Raw genomic sequence first — 25,751 nt, 5'->3', positions numbered from 1 at the left:
GAGAGTAGCAGGTGTGAAATAGCTTTTGTGAAAAAAAAAATAAATCTGTGCACTCTCTCTTTTTTAAAAATTATTTTTAATCTCTTTCCCATCACAGATTCTAAAACAAACAAAATCTCTCTGACAAGGAGCACATTCTCAGGTTCAGCCCTTGAAGGGTCTTCACTGCTGCAGAAGGGACTGCATTGTGATGATGAAGAAAAAATGCTCACATAAAGATGTCCAAAGATGAGATACCCCAACTTAACTGCTCTGCTTTTGCAGGTGAGCAAATGGCCAGCACCCCAGCTAGCCAATTTAAAGCTATCTCAAGAATCTCTGTGCTACGTGCTGCCCTGCAGCCAGCAGCTAATACAGTTGTTCCTTGTGTCACTGGGTAGCAACCCTTTGTGCCATCTAGGCTTGTACTGGTAATAAAAGATAACAATTACAAGAGTGTGGCCAAACACAATTTTAGGCTGGTCACTTTACTAACTGAACACTTCAGACCTATCTGTTAATTTGGGTTAAGTTCAGCAAATGGTTCATAAGAGGAGAAAGAGTTGTTAAGTGTTCAGATTTTCTGTAACAGAGAGGGTTTTTTGCTTTCTTTTCCCAAACTTGATGCACGGAGATGTTTGGAAACCATTCAGACACAGGAAGGGGAAGGCTTTCCCTCTTATTTCCCTCAGCCTTGGGAGTTATCCAACGCAGAATACAATCCATGCTCAGTTCCATGATCCCCCAGCCACGGTGTGCTGGTGCAGGTGGAGGGATAAGAAACAACCTGGCAAGTGCAAGAGCCTCTGAGCAGAGGAGGCTTCTTTGGAGTGGGAGCATTGCCCCACAGGGGTTGGTTTGGTCCTGGGCTCTGGGGCTGAGGGAAGACGAGTGACCTGCAGCATCCAGCTGGGCTCTACAGGTAGCCCATCGCCCCAGGGGGTTAGCACACCAGCCCTCATTGCTGAGCAGCTACAGACTTTAGCCACAAAGGGGGAAAATACTCCAGTATTTTGGCAAGAACAAACTCCACAGCAGCCAGTATTTGCCCAAAATTCACCCTGCCTCATTACCAGGATGATCAATTTATTAATGGAGAACCTCCACAAAGGAGACACTTGAGGACGAGGTTGGTGCATGCTGCAGAGAAGAGGATTCCCAGGAGGGTGTCGGGGGAGATGTGGTCAGTGTCTGCCCAGCCTGGGGATGTAAGCCACAGGGATTTCAGAGAGCTCATCGCTTCCTGGGAAGCACTCAACACCTCACAGGATCAGGCCTGTGCAGAGCACCCTACTAAACCCTACACCCCTGGGTGCCGAGACACTGTCCATGTTCTCAAAATGCTGTGGTAAGGGAAAGCAGCAGGCCTGGAGAGAGAGCCTCAGCCTCCATGCAGAAAAGAGAATACACCATTTTTGTGTTTAAAGTAGTCCTATTTTGCCAGCTTTAAAAAATATTCCTGTTTTTCTCCATTAATTAAAGGAATTGTGGGAAACACAGAAGCAGATATGCAAATATGTAGCATAACTATAGACAGATATTGCGTGTTTTGTATAACTACAGGTAATACGCTATGGCATAACTACAGCTGTGTTTAGATTGAGAAATATTGTATGTTTTAAGGGCAAATGTGAAACTGCAGTTTAATGAAAATTGCATTAAGCTTCAGCATGACAAGAACTGCTCAGGTGATGAAGGATGTGTTCAGGTGTTTGCAGCCTTCTAGAGGGTGAATGAACTCATTGTACAAGGTAAGAAAAAAATAAGCCAACAAATCCAGACTCAGTGTTGATACTGCTTTTTTTGAGAAACAGTATTAAGATGAGAGAGATTTTTATATTGCAAATGAAAAAGAGCAATTTATTTTGCTATTGTTAGATACACAAAGGCTTATTCTTAGGGTGTGCATGCACCTCTGTTAAATGAATATATTTGACTAGAAGCTCTTCTGAATAGGTTGTCCTCCTGTTCTATGCAGAAATGCAGTTTCTATAGGTTAAAACTGTTAAATTTCCTGTAGAAACTCTTCCTATTTCTGTTTCTGAGGCTAGCTATTAAGAGATGGTATTTCATGTATTTTTTGCAAAATATAGGCATTAAAATCTGTATAACTTTCAACAACATATTCTGCAGAAAAATATGTAAAACCTTTGGAGGGTAAAATTACACCTCACGTAAATAACCTTTTCTTACCTCAGCTGAATGTGGGGAGCTACTTAACACATTTTTCATCTCTGTGAGATCTGGAAGGATCAAGGACAAAATAAAAATAAATAAATAAATAAAAGTAGTCCAATTTAAATAAATCCCTTGCTCTAGTGTTACTCAGCTTCTGCCAAGCTATCATTTTCCAGCCTCATAAAACTGTCATGTCATTAGCGTTTTGGGATGGTCTCCTTATAAACCTGACCTTTACAATGGATTTTACACGTGGATTTAAAAACCTAATTCTTACTTTGCTCTGCAGTTGCCTCACGTACTGACTAAAAGGTTTTGTCAGATGGAAACTGGCTGGATTTATAACTCCTCATTACGTAGCCAGCTTCTCACCTGCAACTCTTTAATTTGTAAGCCGAGCGAGCCAAGTGGAGAACCACACACAAAAGCATGGATGTGACCCTAATTCCGGGCAGGCACAGGGCGTGCGGATCATAATGGTGTTTATCGAGCTCCCCTATATATAGCCCCGTCCATCCCGAGGGAGCTTCTCTCCGGGGGCTGCTTGATCCCCCTTGTCACTGCCAGGCAGTGGGAGGCACTTTAGCTGGCTTTTACTGTAAGCCCAGTGAGAAATGCCTTGGGACGGTCGCTGCACGCACCAGGCTCGCTGACCAAACATAGGCCCCGTGGCAGGAGCGCTGCATATCCAGCAGGGATCGCCTTCCACGGGGCCCTCCCGACGTTATTTATTGAACACTGGGAGCAAATTAATCCCAATCCGACGCTGGCTGCTCTCCAAAGTGTGGCAATTTCATGTTACAATCTCAGAGCGGGTTTGCAATTGACTTCTCCAGCTCACGTTCGTCTGTAGGAGCACTTCTTTGTCAACAAATTGTTGTCAGAGTTCAAAACCCCTCTGAAAAGCAGTTGATTGCATAAAGCAATGGTATTATCCCATGTAAAATCCAGACTGACCGCTTGCATTTTAATTCTTAAGTAAGTGGAGGGAAAAAAAAAATGGTACCGCTTTAAGTTTCCATGTGATGGCCCCTGACCAGTTAAAAATGGATTTTTTAAAAATATTAAAATATTAAAACTAAATTAAACAAAATCTAGTAATAAAAATAAGAAATTAACAAACCGTGAGGAAATTAAGAAAAACACCTGGAGTATAAAAAAGATATCTTTCAAAATATAACACAAAACATCATAAAAATATAATCCATTTACGTTCACATTGCTTCAAGAGATAATTCCTTGTTTTCTCATGTCCAAATACCCTGAACTATGCAGGCAGGTTTTGAGCCTGAACTTTTCAGCTGAAATCTACCTCTGTAACCAGTTTTGTGTAGTTTTAATGAACAGTGATAAATCATCTCTCTTTCCCCCCACAAGCTTGGCTGATAACAACTCAAGGAAAGGTCACGGTTTCGGGTTTTTTTGGCAATCATCTCCACGGTTCAAATAATTAGATACTTTTGCAATTCTCAGGTTACCCAATAATACTGTACAAAGAATAGGGTCACTGAGGAAAGTTCATTTCCAAAGCAGACCCATGGCTGAAGATTTGAACAGACCCAGCCACCTGGGAGAGTTGTTCCTATGGAAGAGGGACTCTGAGAGACCTGGGGGAAGGAGCAGCAAAGTTGAAATCAGTCAGCATAACTTCAGTTCCTGGAGCAATGTGGGTTTAAACTTGCACTCTTGTAGGCAAAGGGAGAGAAACATAAAAAATGGATAAATAACAATGTGAGTTTGATGGGATTTGTTCTTGGTGAGTTCTTCTAAAATGGGCAATGAACTTTGCAGAGAGAACAGAAATGGTGCTTGCCTTTCACAGAGCGTGATTCTCTTCTATTACCCAGGTAGGGAAGCACTGTGCTGGTGATTTTATGAGGTGAGAAAAGACTGTTTGGATTGTCAGTTGAAGGTCAATTACAAATACTGAATCCTTTGTGTTAGCAGTGAATTTACAGGGGTCAACACCATTGTGTTTGTTCAGTACTTTCATTAGGACCTGGTGGAAGAATGGAAAACATGCTCAGGATAGGGCCCAGCTGAAGGACACTATCATGCCAGCATGAAAACAATGGATGATACTCAGGAATGGATGAGCAGGACACAAAATTATTCCTTCTCTCTTCTCACTGTGGGTGAGGCTCCACCCTGTTATCTTGTAGGCACCACTTCTCACTGCACCTATAGATGGGCTAAGGGACACCCAAAGAGCTGTGATGGGAGATGTAGCTGGTGTGTCCCATGGGTAAAGTTATAGTCAGCTTAGGCCTAGTGAAAAGCTGGAGAGTGAAGGAAGCACACTGGTCACCCTTTGTTATGAAAAAAAACCTGTGGTATGGGGTAGGAATCATCTTCTTCCTTCATCTGTGGCAGTAATAATGGATTTCCAGCAAGGAGAAGCCAGATGGACAATCAGGTACCAGGGAGATGACCTGTGGAAGCCTCTGCAAGCAGAAGTTTGTCAGTGCAGGCTGGACAAGCACCTGCCAGGATGTTTGTGAAAGCAATGAAGTGTTTATAATTAGTCTTATTCAACAGATTCCTGCAGTTTGTGTGTGCTATTGCTGTCTACATGTAATAGCCGCCAGAATATTCTCTTGTATCACATTGTAGACACAGTTTAATCTGACATGCACAAAATTCAGCAAGTATTTGATTTATTTTGTCTGAGTAGCAGACACCCCATATAAATACAGGAACACATATTTAGACTGTGTTTGCAGCACAACTGAAAAGTACGGCCGAAATCTAAACTCGTTCTGGGATTATGTTTCTGCCTGTTTGTTTTGGCACGAGATTTTGGGGTCTGGAAGAGAAGGATGGGTAGCAAGGGGGAGGACCTGTTTTAAAAACATGTATATCTTCTGCAACCCTTGTAAGGCATCCAGCAGGAGCTGCCTGTAGCAAGGGCCAGAGGGAGCCGTGGGGAGGACAGGGGGTGTTGTTCCACCAGCACTTCAGCCAGTGCTGCTCACAGGGGCTCAGTTACACAGGAACACACTGCAGAGCGTAAGGCAGTGGCCAGAACTTGATCCTATCTCATCCTGGGAGGAAAAGTGGCCTCCCATTCCGAAAGCCACGCCAAGGCCTTTGGATCCTGCAAGCTCAAGCATTCAGGTTAGGGTCTTGGAATCCAACCAGCTCTGGAGTTTCTTCTGAAAGTTCTGACTCTCAGAGAGGGGGAGAGGTCTGCCAAGAAGGCATGCACATTTGGTTTACATTTGCAGGTTAAGTGTTAGGAGCCCCTCAATCTCTTCAACAGGCTTGGGATGGAAAAGGAAAGATGTCCTTGACTAGAGACATCCAGGTGTTGGTTTTCACTCAGTTTTTGCTTAGTACTTTTTCAGTCAGTCCCCTGCTAAATGCTGTAAGAAACACTATTTTAGTGCAAGCCAGAAAAATCTGATTTTATTTTCACTTGGTTTTGCTAGAAAGCTTCCATACCAACACACATGTGGGTATAGTATTTCATTTCAGTGTATCTGGTAGCACTTGGAGATTTATAATGTGTACTGGGGTTCACTATTTATTAATAAACCACAAATCCACCTCTTTTTTCCCAAAATGGCATTTTCTCCCTCCTTCTTGGGTACTAGTCCTGAGAGAAAAATCAGGGTACTGTTTTCAGTTTTCCCTTCTCCTTAACACACACATGCACAAACACACACATCTAAACTTCAGTAATGTATTTTTTTGCTTTGATTTCAAAGGTGAAGTTTGCCACAGAGCTCACTTTGTCAATGTGGAATGTTACCAGAAAATTACTGATAGAAAAATTTAATCCAGCAGTATTCAAATACTACTCAAGAGAATAATCATCCAAAAATTAAAGCTTCTCCCCAAGACTCTATTATTCTTCATGCCTCTCTGGACCTATAGCGAGCATCTTTTGCTGTGTGCACAGAATCCAACAGAATCCTTGTGCTGTTTCCTTATCTTTTGTGAAAGACATCACTTTCCATGCAAGAAGCATAACTTCTCCTGCAGACCACGTTAGTTACTGGAACAATGTTTGTCTTCTCTATGAAAATAATATTTTGATTTTTCTTCTGTATGAGTCTGATTTTTATGACTCCTTTGTGATGACTTAACAATGTAAGAACTAAAATATGTAAAGGGGGATTAACATTTCCTAAGGTTAAATTGACAGATTAATATTTTACCTTTCCCTAGCCAGAGAAAGCTCAACTAAATACTCTCCCACCAGTTGTTCACTTCCCTGTCTGTCTCAGTTGAAGGGAAAAAACCCTTGTGCCTTCTTCTGTATGGTCTCTTACTGTATAGTTACAGCCTCCCTGACCTCATTCTTCATCTCTTGATTCCGCTTTTAAGTGCCTCTTCTCAAATCCCTTTTAAATCCCACCTCCCTGCTACTTCCATGAGTAATGTATAAGCTGCATAGCTAATTCAGCCTGTCTGCATTTTCCCCATCACCTTTACCTGTCTGACCTAACCTCTATGAGCAAAGGACGGAATGTGTTTTAAGAGTGTATGTTGTTACTTTTACCAGAAAGAGTTTAAGAGTACCTACTGTGTTACAAAAGGCATTAAACATACAGGTTTCCTGTGATTGTGAGGACAGCTCCGGTAACACTTCATGACAGATTTGGATGCAGAAATCTTAGACTTTAGTACTTTTAGGGAGTGAGAGAGATTTAAAGAAGGAAACCACTGATGCTAATGCACGCCTCAGCTGAGTATTGCAAGAACCATAAGGATGACATGTTAGTTACTTATATCCCACATTATTAACCAAATCACATTGATCTGATTATTAATCAGTGGAGATGTCATGCCAGCACAGAGCAAGAAATTGCTGTTTGTGAGAAGATGTGATGGAGCTGCAGTTTTCCTGTGTACTTTTGGCTGTGAACAAACAGGTCTATCACTTTGCTTGCTATGGAGTTTTTCTGGCAACTGTAATAGACACAGAAAAAAAACCCAAAATGATCTACACTTTTGCAAAGCTGTTGAAGCACTCTGATCCCTTGTGAGGCAGTGCCACAGGAGAGCAGTCCTGGGAAGTCAGCCCTGGGTCCAAGCTGTGCACCCAAGCTTTGATGCAATGCATGGAGGCTATTAAACATCTCCAAAACAGGCTTTACAAAAGCTGACACTCATGGTAGCTAAGAGAAAAGGCTGAGGAGAGGGCATTAAGCCTAAACCCCATGGAATTTTATGCTTTGCTCAGGGCCAGACTTGCAGCAAAGCATCTCAGAGGAGCTGGCACCGCATCAGTGCAGAAATTTCTGATACAAAAAAAAGAGGAAATCCTTCTAATTTCCCCCGCTCTTCTAACACCATACAGTGATTAGAGCACTTAAGCTGGGTGTCAGAGACTCACTTTTTACAACTGGCATTAGGATTTGTGTGGCTCTGTACCATGTAGTGATGTCTTAGTGCCACGGGAAATACCCTGATCTGACAGCCTAAGGCATGCAGGCCTCCAGGGCTAGCCATGACGGACAGTGGAGAAGAACAGCTGTGGATTTTATGTATGTATTTTTGTCACCAGGGGCATAAATTCCCTGTGCTGGAGACATAAGTTTGTTATAGACATACATGTATGAGTGCTCCGTTGTGGTTTCTGCCTCAGTTGTGAGAGTCATTGCCTGGGTTCATAAGATTGAGTAGATTAGGTTCAAGATAACACCAAAGGAGAAGGGCAGAAAAAAATATCTCAGGGCCATAGCTAGAAACTAGACTGTGAAAATAGATAAATAAAGAGTCAAGTTTCGATGCTCATTTTGGTGGGGATCTTGTCTGGAGATCTTGGCAGGAACACACGAACAACTGTTACTCCGAAAAAGAGCACCGGTTTTTATTGTGCAGGTTTGGGAAGCAAAGAGCTGATTCATTGTGTGCTCTTAATGCAGGAAAACCAAGCAGTAAAGGGCAGAGTAAGGTGTGAGAGACTGACACCCGAGACCCTGGTTTGGGAGATCAGAGTGTGGGGGCACTGAGAACTTGGGGTGGAGACCTTGCTTGAGAGGAGGCATTTGGTAGAAGGCAGAGGCAGAGCAGAAGGCCAGGCTGCTACAGCTGCCAGCAGTCACCCAAGTACAATGAATGATCAGGGTTTAAAACGCATTCCTCGGCATCCCAGGCATTTGGAAAGGACTGTATTTGAGGATCTACTCTTAGCCCATCATCAATTAAAACTAAGATGTCTCTTACAAATATGCTAAAATATTGTCTTTCTCTAGTTATGCCATAATTTTATTGTGGCTGCCTGAGACAGAGGGGCAAGCCTGTAATATGTGTGGATGGGACACGAGACCCAGTGAAGTTTTTAGGGATGAGGATGCCATTTACCACAGCTCTGTGGAGAAATGCAGTCGCTGTGTGTACCAGGGGAGTTGAAGCTACATAAACCTGAGCTAAGATTAAGGCTGAGAAAGCCCAGTACTCATAAAAGCTGGGGCCCAACTTCTCGTTAACAGCACACCGGAGGCAGGACAGACTCAGTAAGGATGGAAATCAGTTATCCCTGCTGCCTGGGGAGCACTGGTCACTGCACGTGACCTGACTTGCTCCAAACCCTCCAGGTTTCGAGGATGTGTCTTTCTGTTAAAATATCACGTGGTGCTTCAGTAATATTCTCCATCCTGTCAATCTACAGCCTAAGAAATGACCCTGTATCTATGCAGAGTGTTAAAAACTGTAGCCACCTCTCTTGTTTTCCTCCAGGCAGCAGAGACCCTTATCTGAAACAGGCTATGAACCTGCCCTTGCTGCAGGGAGCCTCACAAGGCTCTGATGGCTTCAGTAAAGAAGGCAGGTCATTTTTCCAGGAGGCAGCAGAAACAGTGCAAGCCCATGGGGAGGATAGCAACAGAGCAGCCTGGCTACAGGGTGGGATGAGGAGCTGAAAGCACTGGGAAACCCTTGTTTTGACATGGACAGTGCTGGGAAGACTTCTGGGATGGCATCAGCTTCACATCTCGGCTCCTCTATTCCTGTGGCATCCCTGGCGGGGCTGCACACCATGCCAGTGCACGCGGCTGTAAGGTCCTGGGTCCCAGAAATCACTTTAGCTCTCCCCCACCTCAGTTCAGTGTTACCAGCCCAATGCCAGCTCGCTCACCTAAGTGTTCAGGTACTGTAAATTTGGGATGTTGTTTTATAAGTTGTGAATTTAGGATGTTATCTGCATTCTGCACCCGAGGGGTGCTCTTCAGCACTGCTCACTTTCCTTTGTTTCTCCTCAGTGTTTAACAGCTTGCCATTTCAAAACTTCCATGGTGCTGGACTGATTTTTGGTTTGTCATCTTGGGGACTTCTCAGTAAAGCTCTCAGCCACCAAAGGTCAGGCATGCCATAGAAATGCCTATTAATAGGTCTTAAGTGCTGGTTGTGTCTAAACCGGCATTTCTTGGAAAGAGAAAGATTTCTTGGACACCGGTGGCTCTCTGGACTACTGTAAAGGTGCAGGGTCAGGCTGCCATCCATAGGGTGCTCCTATGCAAACACACCTCCTGCAGATAGGGACGCAGGGTGCAGGCGGATAGTTTAGGGAAGAAAATAGCTATTTAGCCACTGATGCTTGTAGAACGAGGGTGCGCTTGCTGTTGTCACGCTGCGCGCTCAGACGGTGCCCTGGGAGCTGTCTCCTGCAGCCGGTGTCGTCGGCTCCCCGGGGAGCGGAGCAGTGGCAGCATCTTTGTAGGCAGGTCTCGGGCAGCTCTCCCCTTCCAAGGGTTGTCCGGGCTCCTTTATTACGGCAAACACGGGAATAAAGTTTAAAATAGGATTTCGTTCAGCCGGCCTAAGTGACTCCGGCTCTATGTATAGTCCGCCCAAGCGGAGACCATCTCGGAAAACCCGTGGGACCTGGGACCGTGCCGGGATGCGCAGGGCCAGCTCCCCCGCGGCGGCCGGACCGCCTGCCCTGTGCCGCGGAGGCTGCGGGGGGAGCCGAGCCCGGCCCGACCCCTCCGCCCCCCGGCGGCTATGCCCGCCCGGGCCGGGAGCCGCCGCGCCGGGCGGAGGAGGGGACGAGAGAGGAGGGGAGGGGAGGGCAAGGAGGAGAAGGGAGGGCAGGGCGTGGGCGGCCGCTGCCCCCCCGTCCCGGCCGGCACGTGCCTGCCCGCCCCCGCGGGCCACTGCCGCGCCCCGACGGCCCCGGTATGGACGCGCCCGGCCAGCGGCCCGCCAGCCCCCGAGCCGGCCCGGAGGGCGCGGCGGCCGGGCGAGACCCGAGCACAAGCCCGAGCCCCAACCCCGGCCCGGGGGCGCCCGTCCAGGAGGAGGAGGAGGCGGCGTACGTGGAGATCCGCGGCTCGCCGCAAGAGCCGGAGGAGAGCCGCCAGAAGCCCGAACTGGCCCCGGCGGGCGGCGCGGAGGGAGCGGCCGGTCCCGCACCGGACAGCGGAGCCGGTGGGACCGGGGATGGCGACTCGGCGAGCGGCGGACCCCCAGGGGGAGGAAGCGGGAAGGAGGAAGCATCCTTGGACCACGGGAGGGATCGCCCTCTTTCCCCGGCGGCGGCGGAATGCGGCGCTGACAACGCCGGCCCCGGCTCCGTGGAAGCGGTGGGGAGCGGCGGGACGCCGGAGGCGGGGGGCTGCCCGGAGTCTTCCTCCTCCTCCTGCCCTTCGCCCGTGACCAAGGCGGACGGCTTTCCCGCAATGGGCGACCCGGTGTCGACGGAGGGCAAAACCTCCTCGTCCTCCTTCGGCTACGAAAGCGAAGTGGAGGATGAGGTCGCGGGGCGCAAGGCGACTCCCCCCGGCGCCCCCCCGGGCACCCCTCCCGGCGGCGGCCGCGACGAGGCGCACTATATCAGCACGCAGGAGATCCAGCTCAGCGAGGTGGACCACGACATGGACTTCGACGCGGGGCTGGCCGCCCGCTGGGACTTCGAGGATAACAACGTGATCTACTCCTTCGTTGACTACGCCTCCTTCGGGAGCGACGAGACCCCGGGGGACACGCTGACGGAGGAGGAGGAGAATAGCTGCTACCTTAGCACGACCACCAGCGACCCCAACAACCAGACGGACAGCATCGACAACACCAGCAGCACCGAGATCGTCAGCCTTACCTCCGAACACGACACCCCCGGCGGGGATAAGCGCGCCAGCTCGGGGGAAAGCCGGTCCAAGCAGCCCGGCCGCCCCGGCGGGAGCCCGGGCGCCCAGCTTCTCCTATCAATCAAAGCCGCTTCCCGGGCTATAAATGAGTCTAGCAACGTGCACGGAAAGCAAAACACTGTTTACGCTGCCAAGCATGAAAGCGACATGAGTCTCCGTGTCGCCGCGGCTCCCGACCGCAGTGCGAGTTTAAAACAGGATGCGGTCCGCGACCACGCGAAAAAGTTCATCGCGGTGCCCGCGCGGCTGCAGACGCGGTGCGGGGCCGCCAGGGCAGGGGAGCACTCGAGCGGCGCCTCCAGCGCCGTCAGCGAGCTGGACGATGCCGACAAAGAGGTGCGAAACCTTACGGCCAGGGCTTTCCGCAGCCTAGCGTACCCCTATTTCGACACCCTGCGCCCCGGCTCCCGGGCCTCCACCGCCTCCCTGTCCGACAATGCCCTGGGCATCAACCGCTGGTCCACCTACCTGGACCTCAAGTGCGGCAGTCTGGGGCCGAGAGCCGAGCCCAGCCTGCTGCGCTCCGGCCGCTCGCAGACCAAAGCCCTCGAGTTCGTGGTCAGCAAGCTCGACGGGGAGATCGCCCACGTGGAAACGCCGCGGCGGCTGCGGGCGGGCTCCCGGGTGGTGACCCTGCTGGACCTCGGCGATGCCGCCGAGGCCGGGGAGCCGCCGGCGGCGGAGGGCGGCGGGAAGGGGCCCAGCAAGAAGTCCAGGTTCGCCTCCAGCCTCCTCAAAAACGTCATCTCCAAGAAGATGCAGCTGGAGCACGAGTTCAAAATGGAGCGGGGCGAGATCACCGACACCTCCTACAGCGGGCCGGGCGCGGGCCGGGAGCCGGAACCCACCGGCGGCAGCGGCGGCCGGGAGCGGCAGCGGGAGGGTGGCGTGCAGCGGCAGAACTCCCGGCACTCGGAGGGCGGCTCGGACTGCACCGCGGCGCCGGCAGAGGATGCGGGCGAGGGCGGCGGGGGCCGGTCTCCGGCCTCCAAGGCGTCGACGCCCCGCGAAGGGAACCGCAGCCTGGACCGGGCGCTGTCAGAGGAGCTGTGCGAGGTGAAGCGCAGCGCCTCGGAGGCCATCAAGGCCACCTTCCTCCGCAGCCAGAACAGCGCCTTCAGGTCCTGGAAGGAGCGGGAGGCGGAAAGAAAGGAGGAGAGGGCGCCCGTCGGTAAGCTGAAACTCTCTCCCAAGCACGACTGGCGAGCCGACCTGGGTGAGATCTCTGCCGGAAAGTCCACCAAGATGTCCCGCCTGTTCGTCCCCGCCATTCAGCACACCCCTCGGGAGAAGGAACCCGGCAAGAGGGCGACCAAGTGCTCCGCCGCGGCCGCCGCTGCCTCCTCGCCCCCCGCCGCCAAGCCCAAAGCCCCCGAGATCAAGATCAGCCTGGGCAGCCTGCAGCAGCCCCGGGACGCCGCTTTCAGCATCGCCCAGCTGCTGACGCCGCAGATCGCAGGCCGACCGCAGGAGGAGGGCAGGGGACAGCCACTCAAGCCTCTCAAGGCCGCCGACGGCCCCGACAAGGTGCCCCAGTTCCTGGTGCGCGACGTGAGGGACAGCAAGTACAAAGCCCAGGGGATCCTCCACCAGGTACGGGACGTGCGGAAGCTCATCAAAAGCTCCTACAGCGCTGACTCAGGGGATAACAGCAGCGACAAGGGCAGCGGCGCCTCCGAGCAAGGCGGCCCGGAGCAGAAGCCTCGGCAGCAGCTGGTCATCGCCGGCGTCCCCCGGTCGCTCTCCCCCGTGGTCATCACCTGCCAGGCGGTCGGCCACACCGGCACCAAGCCCACCGAGGCGGGGGCAAAGGCGGGGGGCAGGGCGGCCGCCTGCCCCGCGGAGGGCACCGTCCTGGTGCACCGCACCTCGGGCAGGCTGCCAGTGGCCACCATCGCCCCCAACAAGAGCGATGCTCGCCAGCCGGCTGTGCTCAAGATCGTCTCCAAATCCTCCGCGCCCTGGCGGCACCAGCCCCCGCCGCCTCCCGCCGAGAGGGCCCGGGGACCGGAGGAGGACCAGCGGGAGGAGAGCAAGTCAGCGCCGGTGCAGAACGCGCTGGAGAAGCTGACGGCGGCGGTGCGGAGCATGGAAGAGCTTTACAGCTTCAACAATCGCGAGTGGAAGCGCAAGAGCGACCCTCTGCCCATCACCGACAGCCACGTCCTCTCTCTTATCGCCAGCCAGGAGCGGGGCGCCGGGTCCCGACCCTCCGCCGCTGCCGCTGCCGCTCCGCCCCCGCCGCCGCCGGCGGACAAGGCGGAGGAGCCGTCGGGCAAGGGGCCGAGCAGCGAGCGGCTGCCCCGCCGCCCCTCCAACAGCGCCGCCGACAAGGTCTCGGCCAAGGCGGCCGCCTTCGAGAGCCTGGCCCGGCAGCGGCAGCGCGGCCCGCCGCCGCCCCGCTCCGAGCCCCCCGGAGCACCCCGGGCCCTGCTGACTCTCCGCGGGGCGGGCGGGCCCGCAGCCCCCGCGCCGGCCAAGCCCCCCTCCGAGGGCGGCCTGCGGGGCCCGGCACCGCCGCGCTCCCCTCGGCTGCCCGCGGGCGCCGGCAGCGGCGACGCGGAGCGCGGCCCCGACTGCGGGAACTATCTGTCCCTGCCGCTGAAGGCGGCCACCGAGCCCGGCTCCCCCCCGTCCCCGGGGGCCACGGCGGGCGGCGGCGTTCGCCCCAGCGCGGTGTCGGCGACGGCGGCGGCGGCGGCGCTGTGCAGCCTGCAGCCCTTCGGCACGGCCAAGCCCCCCGGCAGCCCCAGACCTCCGCCCGGACCCCCGCCCGCCGAGGAGCCCCCCGCCGCCGCCCCGCCGCCCGCCGAGGGTCCGGCCGCCGCCCTGTACCGCCCGCAGCTGCCCTTCGCCCTGCCCGGCTCCGCGCCGCCGCCGCTGCTCTGCTTCTCGCCCTCCGTGCCCGCCGCGGCCACAGCGGCCGAGCCCTTCCCGCAGACGCAGCGCAAGGTGCTGCTGGACGTGAGCACCGGGCAGTACTACCTGGTGGACACGCCTGTGCAGCAGCCCCTCAAGCGGCGCCTCTTCGACCCCGAGACCGGGCAGTACGTGGAGGTGCCGGTGCCCCAGCAGCCGGCCGTCGCTCCCGTCCCGCTGCCTCTCTCGCCCCTCGCCCTCAATGCCGGTGCCTACGGCGCCACGTACATGCTGTACCCCGGGCTCCTGCCCGCCGCCGCGGTGCTGCCCGCCGGGGCCCTGCAGCGCCCGCTGTCCCACACGGGCAGCGATGCCAGCGCCCCGGCAGAGCCTGGCAGCCCCGCCGCGCCAGAGGCGGCTTTTGCCGAGAGTCCCTACTACGTGGCTACGAGCAAGGGCCCGCCGCCGCCGCGGCACGGGGCAGCCGAGGCGAAGCCGGTCATCAGCATCACAGCGCCGGCCACCGGCCCTCGGATCGTCGCGCCGCCCTCCTTCGACGGCACCACCATGCGCTTCGTGGTGGAGCACCGGTGAAGAGCGCGGGTGAGTCGGGCACGGCAGTCACCGGTGATGGGTCAGGGGTAATGGCCAAATGACAGGAGTGCCACAGCTTCTCCTCAGGGGAGAGAAGGTCCACAGAGGGGCCCTCACCAGGGCATAAAATATAGAAAGGTTAGGCACACCTCTTGGTGCAGTTCAGTATTCCTTGCAGCTTCTTTTTTTGGCAGTTTCAGAGAAGCACACCATAGCTGCTCATCACACAGCCTGTATTTGTGCAGCTCCATGGCTGAGGCATCTCCCATTGCTCTCAGGAATGACAGTAGTTGGGCATCTCTGGATCCATCATCTGGACCCATCTTGCAAGCCATGAAAGATCCCCTTCTCCTTGGCAACACATCTTTCTCATCTCACTTCTCACCTCTTTCTCCCAAGGGGAGGTGAGCACCTCTCTTTTTCCCCTGAACCTGTTTCCCCACAACATCAAGAAGAGTGAGAGAGGGGTCTGAGAGAAGCAAACCCTTCTTTTGGGTCATTCTTGTTAGTGGGGTGAGGGAGCAGGATGCGTGGAGCAGTCCCGGGTGTGCTCTCCTGGAGCCATGTGGCTGCTGGCAGGGGCAGAGGTGCCCACAGCTGCCTGTGCTGCAGGAGGGCTCCCTGGGGCACTGCTGCAAAGCACAGTTTTACACAGCAGCTCTGAGCTTGGAGTGCCAGAGTCCTGGCAGTGTCCAGCTACCTGGGGCTGTAACCCAGGGCCAGCCTCCAAATTCAGGGATGTGCGTGCAGGGGCACTGAGTGCCCGTCCTGGAGCAAGGAGGAGGGCACGGGACTGCATGGGCAGTCAGACATACAGACTGGCATACAGCATGCTCTGAAACCAGCATGGTGCAGTGTCCTGTGCAAAATAACTAAAGAATAATGACATTTTGTTTTAAAAGACCTGAAATGTTACAGAAGTGCCCTCAGGATTGGTGTCACTGCTCCTTCTGCCTCTTACATTAGAATGCATGGCTCATCTTTATCCCTTGCAGTATTAGGCAGAGCTGCCACAAATCTTCTGTGGTTTTCCAAGAACTCACAGAGTCGGTTTTCTGGTGTATAGGAAAAGGCAAAGAGAAAAGAGTGGAAGAGTGGTAACAGTCAGAAGTTTGCCACCAGTTTGTGCTGAGCTTTGTCAGTTGCATGCTTGAGGGTAAATTTTGTCTTCCAGCACTTGGGTTATTTATTTTGCTTTAATTTTTTTTTTTTGCTTGCATCATCTGCTACATAGATTATTTATTGAATGAAACCTTATTGTGTGATTTGTACACTTGCTTCTCTTCTTGTAATTACTTTATCTTGAAAGTTCCATTATTTTATCCTGGCTGTGGATGAAGTTGTTTTCATTGGCCCTTATGGGTCACTCAGGTCAGACAACATGTCAGTTTAACTTGAGCTCTGCTGTGCTACTTGAGTTCCTCTTGCCAGTAAAGTCAGAGAACATAGATGAAATGGCAAAAAGTAGTTTAAAAAGTAGTTGTTTTCCATTTGGAGGCTGATTTGAGACTGCTAGCAGAAGGAATTTGTTAGATTTCAGATCAGAGACTTGACGTTTTTTAAAAGGTGGGGTATACAGTAGACATATTTGTAACAGTAGCTGTTTAAACAAAAACCTCCAGCTTTTCTTGTGTCACTCTTTAAAAGTGAAAAACATCATATTTCCTGGTGTGCCCTGCCCCTCAGTTCCCAGAGGCTTATCCTGTTATCATGTATTTAGCTTGTCTTCAGTGCCTGGTGAGGCAGGTGATGCTCTCACCAAATTGCTCTTTCTCACTCGTGAAGTTAGAACAGAAGCTCTACTTTGATGTGCTGTGTCAGAACTCTAGCAGTGCAAAACTGTGTGAAAGCTGCTCCAAAAGACTGATGATGCAAAAATGTGTGTACTCAGTACAGGTCATTCAGCAGTGTGCAGACTTTAGTTTAATTTTACCACCCTTTCAATCTTTGACCACGCCAAGGTCATGATTGATCATTGTCCAATACAGACAGGGATGCCCCCTCTGGGCTGTCTCAGACCTGCTGAGGGAAGTGTCCTGCTGCTGGACAATGGATGCACTTTTTCACCTTGACCTGTTCTGATAGTCTTAAAAGAAACAATTTTAACTGCATGCTGCAGGATGCATTTAACTTGTCATTAGACTTTGGTTATTCCTGTATCTTAGCTCTCAGTGGAAAATTAGGTATATGCCAGAGAGGAATCACATGTGTAGCCTTCTTCTTCCTGTTATTTTCATTCACCTACAGAATTTTAATGTGCCTGTGGATAATTCTTCTTCTTCTTCTTCTCTCTTTTATCATCTACTTTGTCTTTTGTTTTACATTATTTTCCTGTATCTTTTGTCATTTAATTCCTAATGAAAAGCATTTGTTTGCTCAGCATGGTGTCTTTCCCTTAACAAGAACAGCCATGTAATTTCACATGAATCTAAGGGTGAACTGTTATTGACTTTTTAAATTCCAGTTAGTTGCTTTCACACCAGACCAGGGTTTTTTGATTGCAGCAATGTTGTGCAGATCCTAAAATGGATTTTAAATCAGCCTGATTTTGTCCTTTGAGTGTGAGTTAAATAAAGTACTGTCCTTTCAGGTTCTTCTTTTTTTTTTAACTAGGCAAAATGAACTGAATGAATGATCCTTTTCTCCACTCCTGAATTCCTTTCTGCATTTCCCATGTTATCTTCTTCCCTTCTTTGCTCTGTTTCTTTCACATCTTCATTCACAAGCTCTATCAATCTGTTAAGGACTGTTCCATCTTGGTCTCTGTCACCTGTGGGAGGTCAGTGTGACTTCAGGTTTTGGTAATGGTGTGATGTCTGTGGTGGATTGATGCCAAATCCTCTGCACATCTGCTGCTCTTCCAGCACTGCCCTTTATATCTGGTGCTCTTTTCTGCATAATCACTGGGATAAAATGGATCCCAGCAATCTGTGTTCTGACAAAATCCAAGCTGCCATTTCTGAACTATTCTTAAGTTTTTGATATGCAGAAAATAGTGGAAAATACGGGCATATTTCTGAGTGATATCATAAGGTTGCTTCTCTCTTTTATCTTCTCTCAGTGTAAATGGGGAGCTTTAGCAACATCTTCCTTGCCTGCTGCACTTCTTCCTTGATGCTTTTAGTTCAAATAAACTTGCATTTAAGCCTAGACAGAACCAACTTGTAGAGAGTGAACCACCTGACAGGAGCTCATTCCCAGCATAAATAATAAATAAAAATGTGTTTTTAACACATTTTACTCTCTGGAGTTGCTGCCTCGTGTTAGGTAAATAATGAGAAAAGAACAGGTAGCAAAGTAGAAATCAACTGTAGTAAATTGTACTGCCAATATTAGAAGGGTATTTTTCATTGTTCTGTTCAAACCATGACCATAAACACATTATAAGTACAGGAATACATGTGTAAATATACTTATTAATTGTGTTTTCTCCTCAACTGCTATCATAATCTATGCCTGCCTTTAAAAATTAATTTTGTGTGGATAGTATATAAAAATGATTTTTAAAGGCTCATAAATTAATACTTTTAAGCTTTGTTTTAGTTGTTCCCTGTTCAGCAGGATGTATGTTCTACATCACTAGAGTCAAGAAGTCAACTTACAGTGTAATATGCAGTACATAGGATTTACTTCTGCTGATGCCTTTGCTGATAATTTAGTAAAGAATTTATCCAGTTTTAATGGGAAATACTGGAATATTCCAAGAACCAAACAGGCTCTAACATTTGGTCTAGTAAATCAGTCTACAAATGGAAAAAAGCATGACCTTGTGTTCAAAACTGTGGCTGCTTAGGAAACATTTCAGTAGTGCTGAGCCTTGGTATCAATAAAAGTTTGTGGTGGCCTTAGTGACCCCTCCTGCCCAGGGTGATTTCCTGAACCAGTATTTAAGTGTTAAGTCCACAAATCTTAGAGCATGTGGGCATGGGTTGTTTCCCTTTTCCTGCTGTGTTCCATGCCGGATGCTGTGTTGGTAAGGAGAGTGCCCAGGTCTTTAACTAAGCAGATGGATTGCTTAAATCCCACATAAGTCACACCACCCTCTTTCCACCTATGTCCATGGGGTTCCCCAGGACCAGTCTGCTGGGAGCTGTGGGGCTTCCAGCACGTTCCACACCTTGAGCAGCAAGGATGGGTTCTGCTCAAGAAACCAGGGCTGCCCAACAGTTGACTCATTACAAAAAGTTGGGTGCCCTTGTCTGATTGCTGGCAGTAGCTTAGGAAATGAGGAGCAAGAATAGTGTGACAGCAAAGGAGGTACTTGTGCACTTCTCTAGAGGAGTAAAGATTGTTCAGATTGTATTAATGATGCTTTTCTGGTTTTGTTTGTTTATTTTTTTCTACAGGGATAAAGAAGAAGAATTATGCTTCTTTAATTTGAAATACACTTGGTAACTCTTCAACATTAATCCTAAAAACTGCTTCTACAGTTTTCTTGATTTTTTTTGCTTCATCATACAAAACAAGCATGTAAGTTTCTTATTTTCTCATAAATGCCCCCCTGTTTTGGAGTATGCCTACATTTAATTATGTGAGCAACACTAAATTCCTGCATTATTTTATGCAAAGTTCTTTTTGTACTGATCTCCAGGCTTTTGGCATTGCCTCTGTACTGGTAGCTAATGGTAGAGATGCCACTACAGCTGTTTGTAAAATGCAGGATGCAAATGCAGCAGTGTTCCAGTGTGGATCACCACACAGCTTCATTCGGGTCCCTGGAATGGGTTGTGATGATCCAGTGCAGCCCTGCAGCTCCTCAAAAATAAAATAAAGCCCTCTGCTCTCTCCTGTTGCAGTAAATGAGGGTCTTCCATACAGGTTTTAGTCACAATTTGCAATCAGGTGGTTTTTTGTACTCTCTACTTCTCACTTGGAATTGCAAACGAAAAAGAGCTGTAGTGTTAAATCTATCTTTAATGTTTATTTTTTGGCATGGTTCAAAACAAACTGTGTAAATGTCAGAAAACACATTTGATTGCTTTCATTTTTTGTTTGCTCCTCTATTCTGTGTTGCATATCACAAGTTGCCTTAAATATGACAGTGTTTAAATACTGGGAAACCAGAAATTGAATGTAATATTTTAAAATCCTGGTTCTGAAGGAGAGCACAGCATTTGTTTTTCTTTAAGACTGCAGTTTATTCTTCCTTAAATTGCAACATTGTTGAGAACATGATCCTAGACACTGCCCCATGAGAGGATTTTTTTCAATGTTACAGCCTCAGTACTACAGTTTTTTCTTTAGCTATTTGACAGGTTTATCTGAGGGCTACAATTACAATTTGCTAAGAAAATATTTACCTTTCAAACAAGAAAATATACTATAAGATTATTGACAGTGCTGTAATTTATATGTCCAGCTCTGCTCAAACTGATTATTTTGTTACCAGCAACTACATTGTCTCACCAAAAGAGAATTGTTATTATGGCAGTAAAACTAAAATTCAATAGTCCCTGCTCAAAATTTTGTTTAAGTGAAGCACTTTGGGAAGCAAATAAATGTAAGAGCAAACCTAAATTATGTAACATAAAGCTTTCTTGAGGTGTAACAGATTAGAATTCTAAAGCCTAAATACAAACCCCAGAAGTCTTTATTTAAGCATTTGCCCAAAGGCAGGATTTTCCTGCACCTGTTCTCAAGGTTTCCTGCAGTTAGGAAAGTTTCAGTGTTTCCCATTTGTAAAATAAACCCTGGGTTTTCATTTTCCTGAGTAATTCACAAGGTATAGAAAACTCAGGTAGAACTGTCTTTAACCGTATGTGTGAGATTGTATTTCAATGCAATTAATTTGTTTACAGGCACAAAGTGTAATTGCCCTCAGGATGAAATCCCTACAAGTGTGCAGATAGCAGCTTTCTCATGTATCTTCTCACCCATTTTCATCTTTGTGGGAATCCAGTGACTATTCTAACCCTTTTTAAAGAGCTTGGTGTGCCCATCTAGAGCACATATCGTGTAAGGCTGACCCCTGTGCTCTTCAGCTGTACAGTCTGCAGTACAAGCTTTAACTTCCCACTGGGATTTGAGCTGACTGCCTCTTAAAGGAGACGAATGCTTCTCCACCTTCCTCATGCCTGATAAGTCCGTAGGTGTTGTGATTAGAGTATCAGTGTAAAACAGAACAGTACTTGGGACTGCAGGACAGTGCAGGTACCAGAGTAGATGGTTCCCTGTGACACACCCGTGTGCAGGACGTTCAGTATAATACTAGCATCCCTGTTCCAAAATGTTTCTGTCCTACCTTTTCCTGTTTCGGTGCTTGGAGTGGAGTTTCACATTGCAGTTTACAAGATACAGGTTTGCACACACAACCTCAGGTTTACAGTTTCACCCGGTGTACTTGAAAGGAAAGAAAAAAATGCATAGAAAACAAGTGCCCAGGATTTCAACATGTGTTTGTTGGAGGCAAATTTTGCAGGGTTTTTTTTTTTTTTTCACTGCCTGTGGAGATGAAAGCAATTGAATGAAGGAATACCAACAGCTATTTATTTTCTCAGGGGAGATTACTTCAGTGGAATGTGTCAATACTAATGTCAAACAGTGTTTACTTGATTTTGTCTATTACTAAAAAGACTTCTTGTTTGCATCAAGGGGTCAGTTTTGCAAGGTGCTTCGCTTTGCAAACCCAGCAAAGCCTTCACATGCATCTCCAGCTTCAGATATCTAAACAGATTCCTGGGGACTTCAATGGAAGGATTTTTTCCTTCACCCATCTATGCAAAGCTTTGCTGAACTCATCCCAGAGTGCTGAGTGCCTTGCAGACCTGAGCACCAGGTTCTTCACTTTCCAAAACCCGAGCTCTGGCCTTGAGTCAAGCCGGACCCAGCAGATAATGCCACAAAAAGTCACCAGAAAAAAAACTCTGGTAATATGGTGCTCCTCCATGTATACCCAGTGGTGAATTTCTCCAGTGGATGGGGTGATGTGTAACCACATATCTTGGATTAGAGTCAAGTCCTCCATGTCAGGGCTCACAAGCTGCTAGTATTATATGTTTCACAGTGCAGTCATAGTATGTTACGGCTGAAATTCACCCCATGTGCAAAGCAGGGCAAAATCCTGGGCACCACTCAAGTTCCCTCCCAGCCCTGCTGTCAGGGTTTGAGGGCTGCACCAGCCAACTCTCCACGCATTTTAGGTCAAGATCCAATTAAAAGAGTTTGAGTGGGACTGGAGTGATGCACCAGAATGTTGTTCTGGTCTTTTGCAACAGGGTTGATTTCACTCAGTATCAAATTTAGCCCTTGGTGAATCAATTGGTGAATGATTTGAAATGTATTTATGGGTTGTGTGGGGTGTTTTTCCCCCTTGTCTGTATTCAATGCTACCTTTATTCTTTATTGTTGATGGCCAAAGTGTCATTCCTTATGCTTATATATTGCCATTAACTTGTGGCTAAAATGCTTGTGCTTTTTTTTTCACCTATTTCTTTTTTTTTAAATTTCTTCCCCCCCCCCCCCCTCTTCCTTTTTCCTCTCATTTTTAAAGGGGTGGGTTACTTATTGGTGTAAAGATATTTAAAAGTGCAAATGTGAAGGATAATGATTGTTAAGAGGATGTGGGTGGTATGTCTGATGAGAGAGGGGTGGGCTGTAAGGAAAAGGGGAAAATGCCATGAACGCATTGTGTTGATGATTGTTGCCTGTGGAGGAAGAATTAAGAAACAGAAGATGTATAACTGGAGAGAAATGGACTCTCTGAGCTGCTCTCAATGGAGACAACACTGTGGCAAGTGTGTAGCTGAAACCCGAAGTGATCCCATGATGTGGGCCTGGGATTGAAGGATGGCGGAGTCGCTCTGGGAATTGCACAGTGGGAACACTTCAGTGTGTCACAGCCACGTGAGAACAGACTGTCTGAAACCACCAAGTACCAAAGTTTGTAACTGAATGAGTTGGCATTTGTATTATGTTGGGGTTTGTTTTGTTTTTTTTCTTGAATGTTATGACAAATAAAATGTATTTTTCAGTAAAAGACACACTGCAAGCAAGCCTGCAGTCCTGCTTGGTTGTATATTTGCAAAGTTACCTTGGCTGCTGTAAAGAACAAGTGAAAACAGAGGCATTGCTTGGTTCAACATGTAAACAGCAACAGAAGCAAGGATTTCACAAGAGAGCAGATCAAAAACCCCACACTCAGGGTCTCCCTGGGTTTGTCCCAACATTGAAAGTCTCTTTCTGGCCTGATCTCTCTTTATCTTTTCCTCTTAGGACAAAGGGAAGTTGGCATTACTTTTTTTTTTTTTTTTTTTACCCAAGTATAATTTAAGAAAGAAATCCTCAGTTTCATTGGACTAACTTTGACTGGTGTATGGGTTTGGGTATCCAAAGAACTGCATTTTTGTCTGTTGTAAAGTGTTCAGAGAGAGCAATTGGTGGGGTGAATAACTTTTTTCTGCTCACTCTCTATGTTATTTTCATTGCCCAATATTGCAATACAAGAAAAGATAAGATGAGTTTATTAGTGGATAGCATCATTGCTTGAATTATTACTAGGAAAAATCTTTTGCTGCTTTAGTGTGTTCTTCTGTCTTCACGGAGATTGAGAAGGTTTCTGTCGTTAGGTCCAAGTGTTTAAAAATGCATGAACACCAAAAAATCCCAAAATAAAACAAAATTATTACTTTTGCAGTTTAGAAGAACACTTTTACTTCTCAGTTTTCTGTATGTAAGGAGCACATTAAAATGAGCTTTCCTTTTAATCATGTACCCAAGATACTTAAAGGAAAACTGATTCCCAAAGGAAAACTGATTCCCACCTCATTATTTATCTACAAGCTGGACAATATGAAGACACCTGCTGTGAATTTGCTTATCCTTCCAAGACATGGCTACAGGACCTTCCCACCTTGCTGGAAGCACAAATTCACTGGTATAACAGTCCTTTGGTGTTTGTGACTTTCTCCCTCCCCCTCTTCCCAGATTCTTTGGAATTTGTACCTTGGCACTGCATCCAAAATAGATATCATTGGAGGCTTCACTGCTGATGTTTAGGCAGTGATTCCCATACAGACACACACGTGGCAGCCCCAAAAGACTTCAGATTGGAATGAGAACAGATGTTGAAAGGAAGAATGGGGAAGAGGGAGGAATAAACTGGGAAGCGCGCAGCCACACCAGCTTAGCTGAACAGGAGCAAGCTGGGTTACCAGGAGATAGAGGGTGACCAAAACTGACACAAAACAACAGTGGGTGTGTAGAGCAGGGAAAAAGGCCTTGGATCGCTTTGTTAAAATCAGAGAAGTCTGAAACTGCAAAGGAACCTGGGGTTGTGAACTAGAAAATTTGGGAACTCTACTTTTCTTGAAGGTGAGCTCCTGGAGCCAGATTTCAGTGGAGCTCCATTACAAGATCTTCACAGCACTTTCTCACAAGAGATGGAAAATTTAAGCTGAAACCTCTACAAAAGAGAGGTCAAAAGTAAATAAGCTGAGAGACATGAACTTTAACCTTTCCCTAAGAGGCCCAGTTTTGCAAGCAATGTTTGTCCAGCAACAAAGTGCCTCACACCACACAAATCCACTGAAATGAAAGTATGAGGATTTCTTACAATACCTTAAATAAACTGAAAGGTGGAATATGGGATTTTCAAAGATTGTTGGAGAAAATCTTTTAAGTTTCTACATAGTCATTAGAATATCACTTGTAGGAATGACGAGACCCAAACGGTAAAAGTGCGACCCTATCGTCAAAAGGAGAAGGGACAAAGTAAAATGAGAAGCAGATAATTCCCTCATGTCATATTTAAACAAGCTATCCAAACATAGAACATAACTCTAAAAAAAAAACCTAAAAAAATAAGGCATCTATTTTAGAACTGCTGACCCCTGGGCTTGTCACTGTTGAGAACATGTAATCTCCCTGCCAAACCCAAACTGTATCCCTATATATATGGATATTTTTTTAAGAGTAGATGAAAAATACTCTTTAAAAATTAGCACTCCTGGAAACCTGAAAGGGAAACTTTCCAAGTCTGTATTCAAGTGGGTTGTTTTGTGGATTTAGCTGGATTATCATTGCACTGCTCCTTCTGTGTCTTCCAATTAGAAACGACCAAGCATTTGTTTGCTTCTCTAAACTTCATGTATGAATTGTTGAATTGCTACCACTGCTGTTTACTTGAAAGTACATGTAATACCATTATTAAATACATATTTTACATCTTGATTAGCCCCCACTGATCTGATAAACAGAGAATTTGCTTTGTTTGTAACCCTAAGTGTGTTTTCCCTTCAAATTCAGGCTCGAGCAATGTATTAATTTCACCTTATTTTTAGAAGTTTGTTACTTTTGTTGTTTCCGTAGCTATGGAGCCCAAGTAAGGAAGCCATGGCCTTCCATTACCCAGCTGCTGGACTGAACCTCTCCTGGAATCCCCATTATGTCCAGCTGTTGGGGTCAGATAGTTTCAGAAGCATCTGCTGCCATACCAGGGGGTATCCACGAAGACACGGATCACTTCTGAAGGAGCAATGTGGGTCTCAGGGGCTCTGTTTAAGTGTCAAAGCTGTGGGAGGTCCACAATTTCCTTTTACAGGCTGGTTCTTCAATTTGATAAAATTGAGAAGGGGTAAGCCTTGCAGTGGGATTACTGGTATCAAAGATGTTACAGATATTAATTGCATTACCTAGAACCTTTTTATTCTGATTTTGGGTCATAAATTGACAGGCAAGCCTGGCAGAGTGGGGCTGAGGTGTCATCTGTTGACATCTCCACTCTTTCCAAGAAAAATGGTCATGGCAACTATTTCATTGTCCACCTTCCATATTTAGGGTGTCAGGTCACTGCAGGAGGAGACTGCCTCTTGCTAGGTGAGTAAGTAGCTCTGCTCTTATTTTTTTTTGTGTGACACGAAGAGCAAGTAGAAATAACAAATGCCAAAGCTTGTCTTCAGTTTGATCCTGAAACAATAGTGGAGGTATCAGTGTCTACAGCACGGAGGGTGCAGACTGTGAGTGGATGTTGAGGGCAGAATTGACAATGAGGAGGAGTGCCTGGGTCTTACCTCTCCTCTGGGCAGAGGGTTTGGGCAGGCATCTCCAGCC

At 48.1% G+C, this 25,751-nt stretch overlaps 1 protein-coding gene across 1 annotated transcript; it reads left to right on the top strand.

Annotated features, from left to right (window-relative positions):
- Window positions 1-9,932: 9,932 nt before the first annotated feature.
- C4H4orf54 (chromosome 4 C4orf54 homolog) lies at window positions 9,933-24,079 on the top strand. Its single transcript, XM_058837607.1, has 2 exons — window positions 9,933-14,714; window positions 19,052-24,079. The coding sequence occupies exon 1, from the start codon at window positions 10,287-10,289 to the stop codon at window positions 14,703-14,705; it is 4,419 nt and encodes a 1,472-aa protein (XP_058693590.1). The 5' UTR covers window positions 9,933-10,286; the 3' UTR covers window positions 14,706-14,714; window positions 19,052-24,079.
- Window positions 24,080-25,751: the final 1,672 nt, after the last annotated feature.

Source organism: Poecile atricapillus, chromosome 4 (assembly GCF_030490865.1).
Source record: "Poecile atricapillus isolate bPoeAtr1 chromosome 4, bPoeAtr1.hap1, whole genome shotgun sequence".
Classification (NCBI taxonomy): Eukaryota; Metazoa; Chordata; class Aves; order Passeriformes; family Paridae; genus Poecile; species Poecile atricapillus.
The sequence above is the reverse complement of the archived record's forward strand: the minus strand, read 5'-3'. Positions and strand labels throughout refer to the sequence as shown.

Excerpts from the sequence above, each read along its gene's own strand:
- C4H4orf54 (XM_058837607.1), top strand. The coding sequence starts at position 10,287 with ATGGACGCGCCCGGCCAGCGGCCCGCCAGCCCCCGAGCCGGCCCGGAG.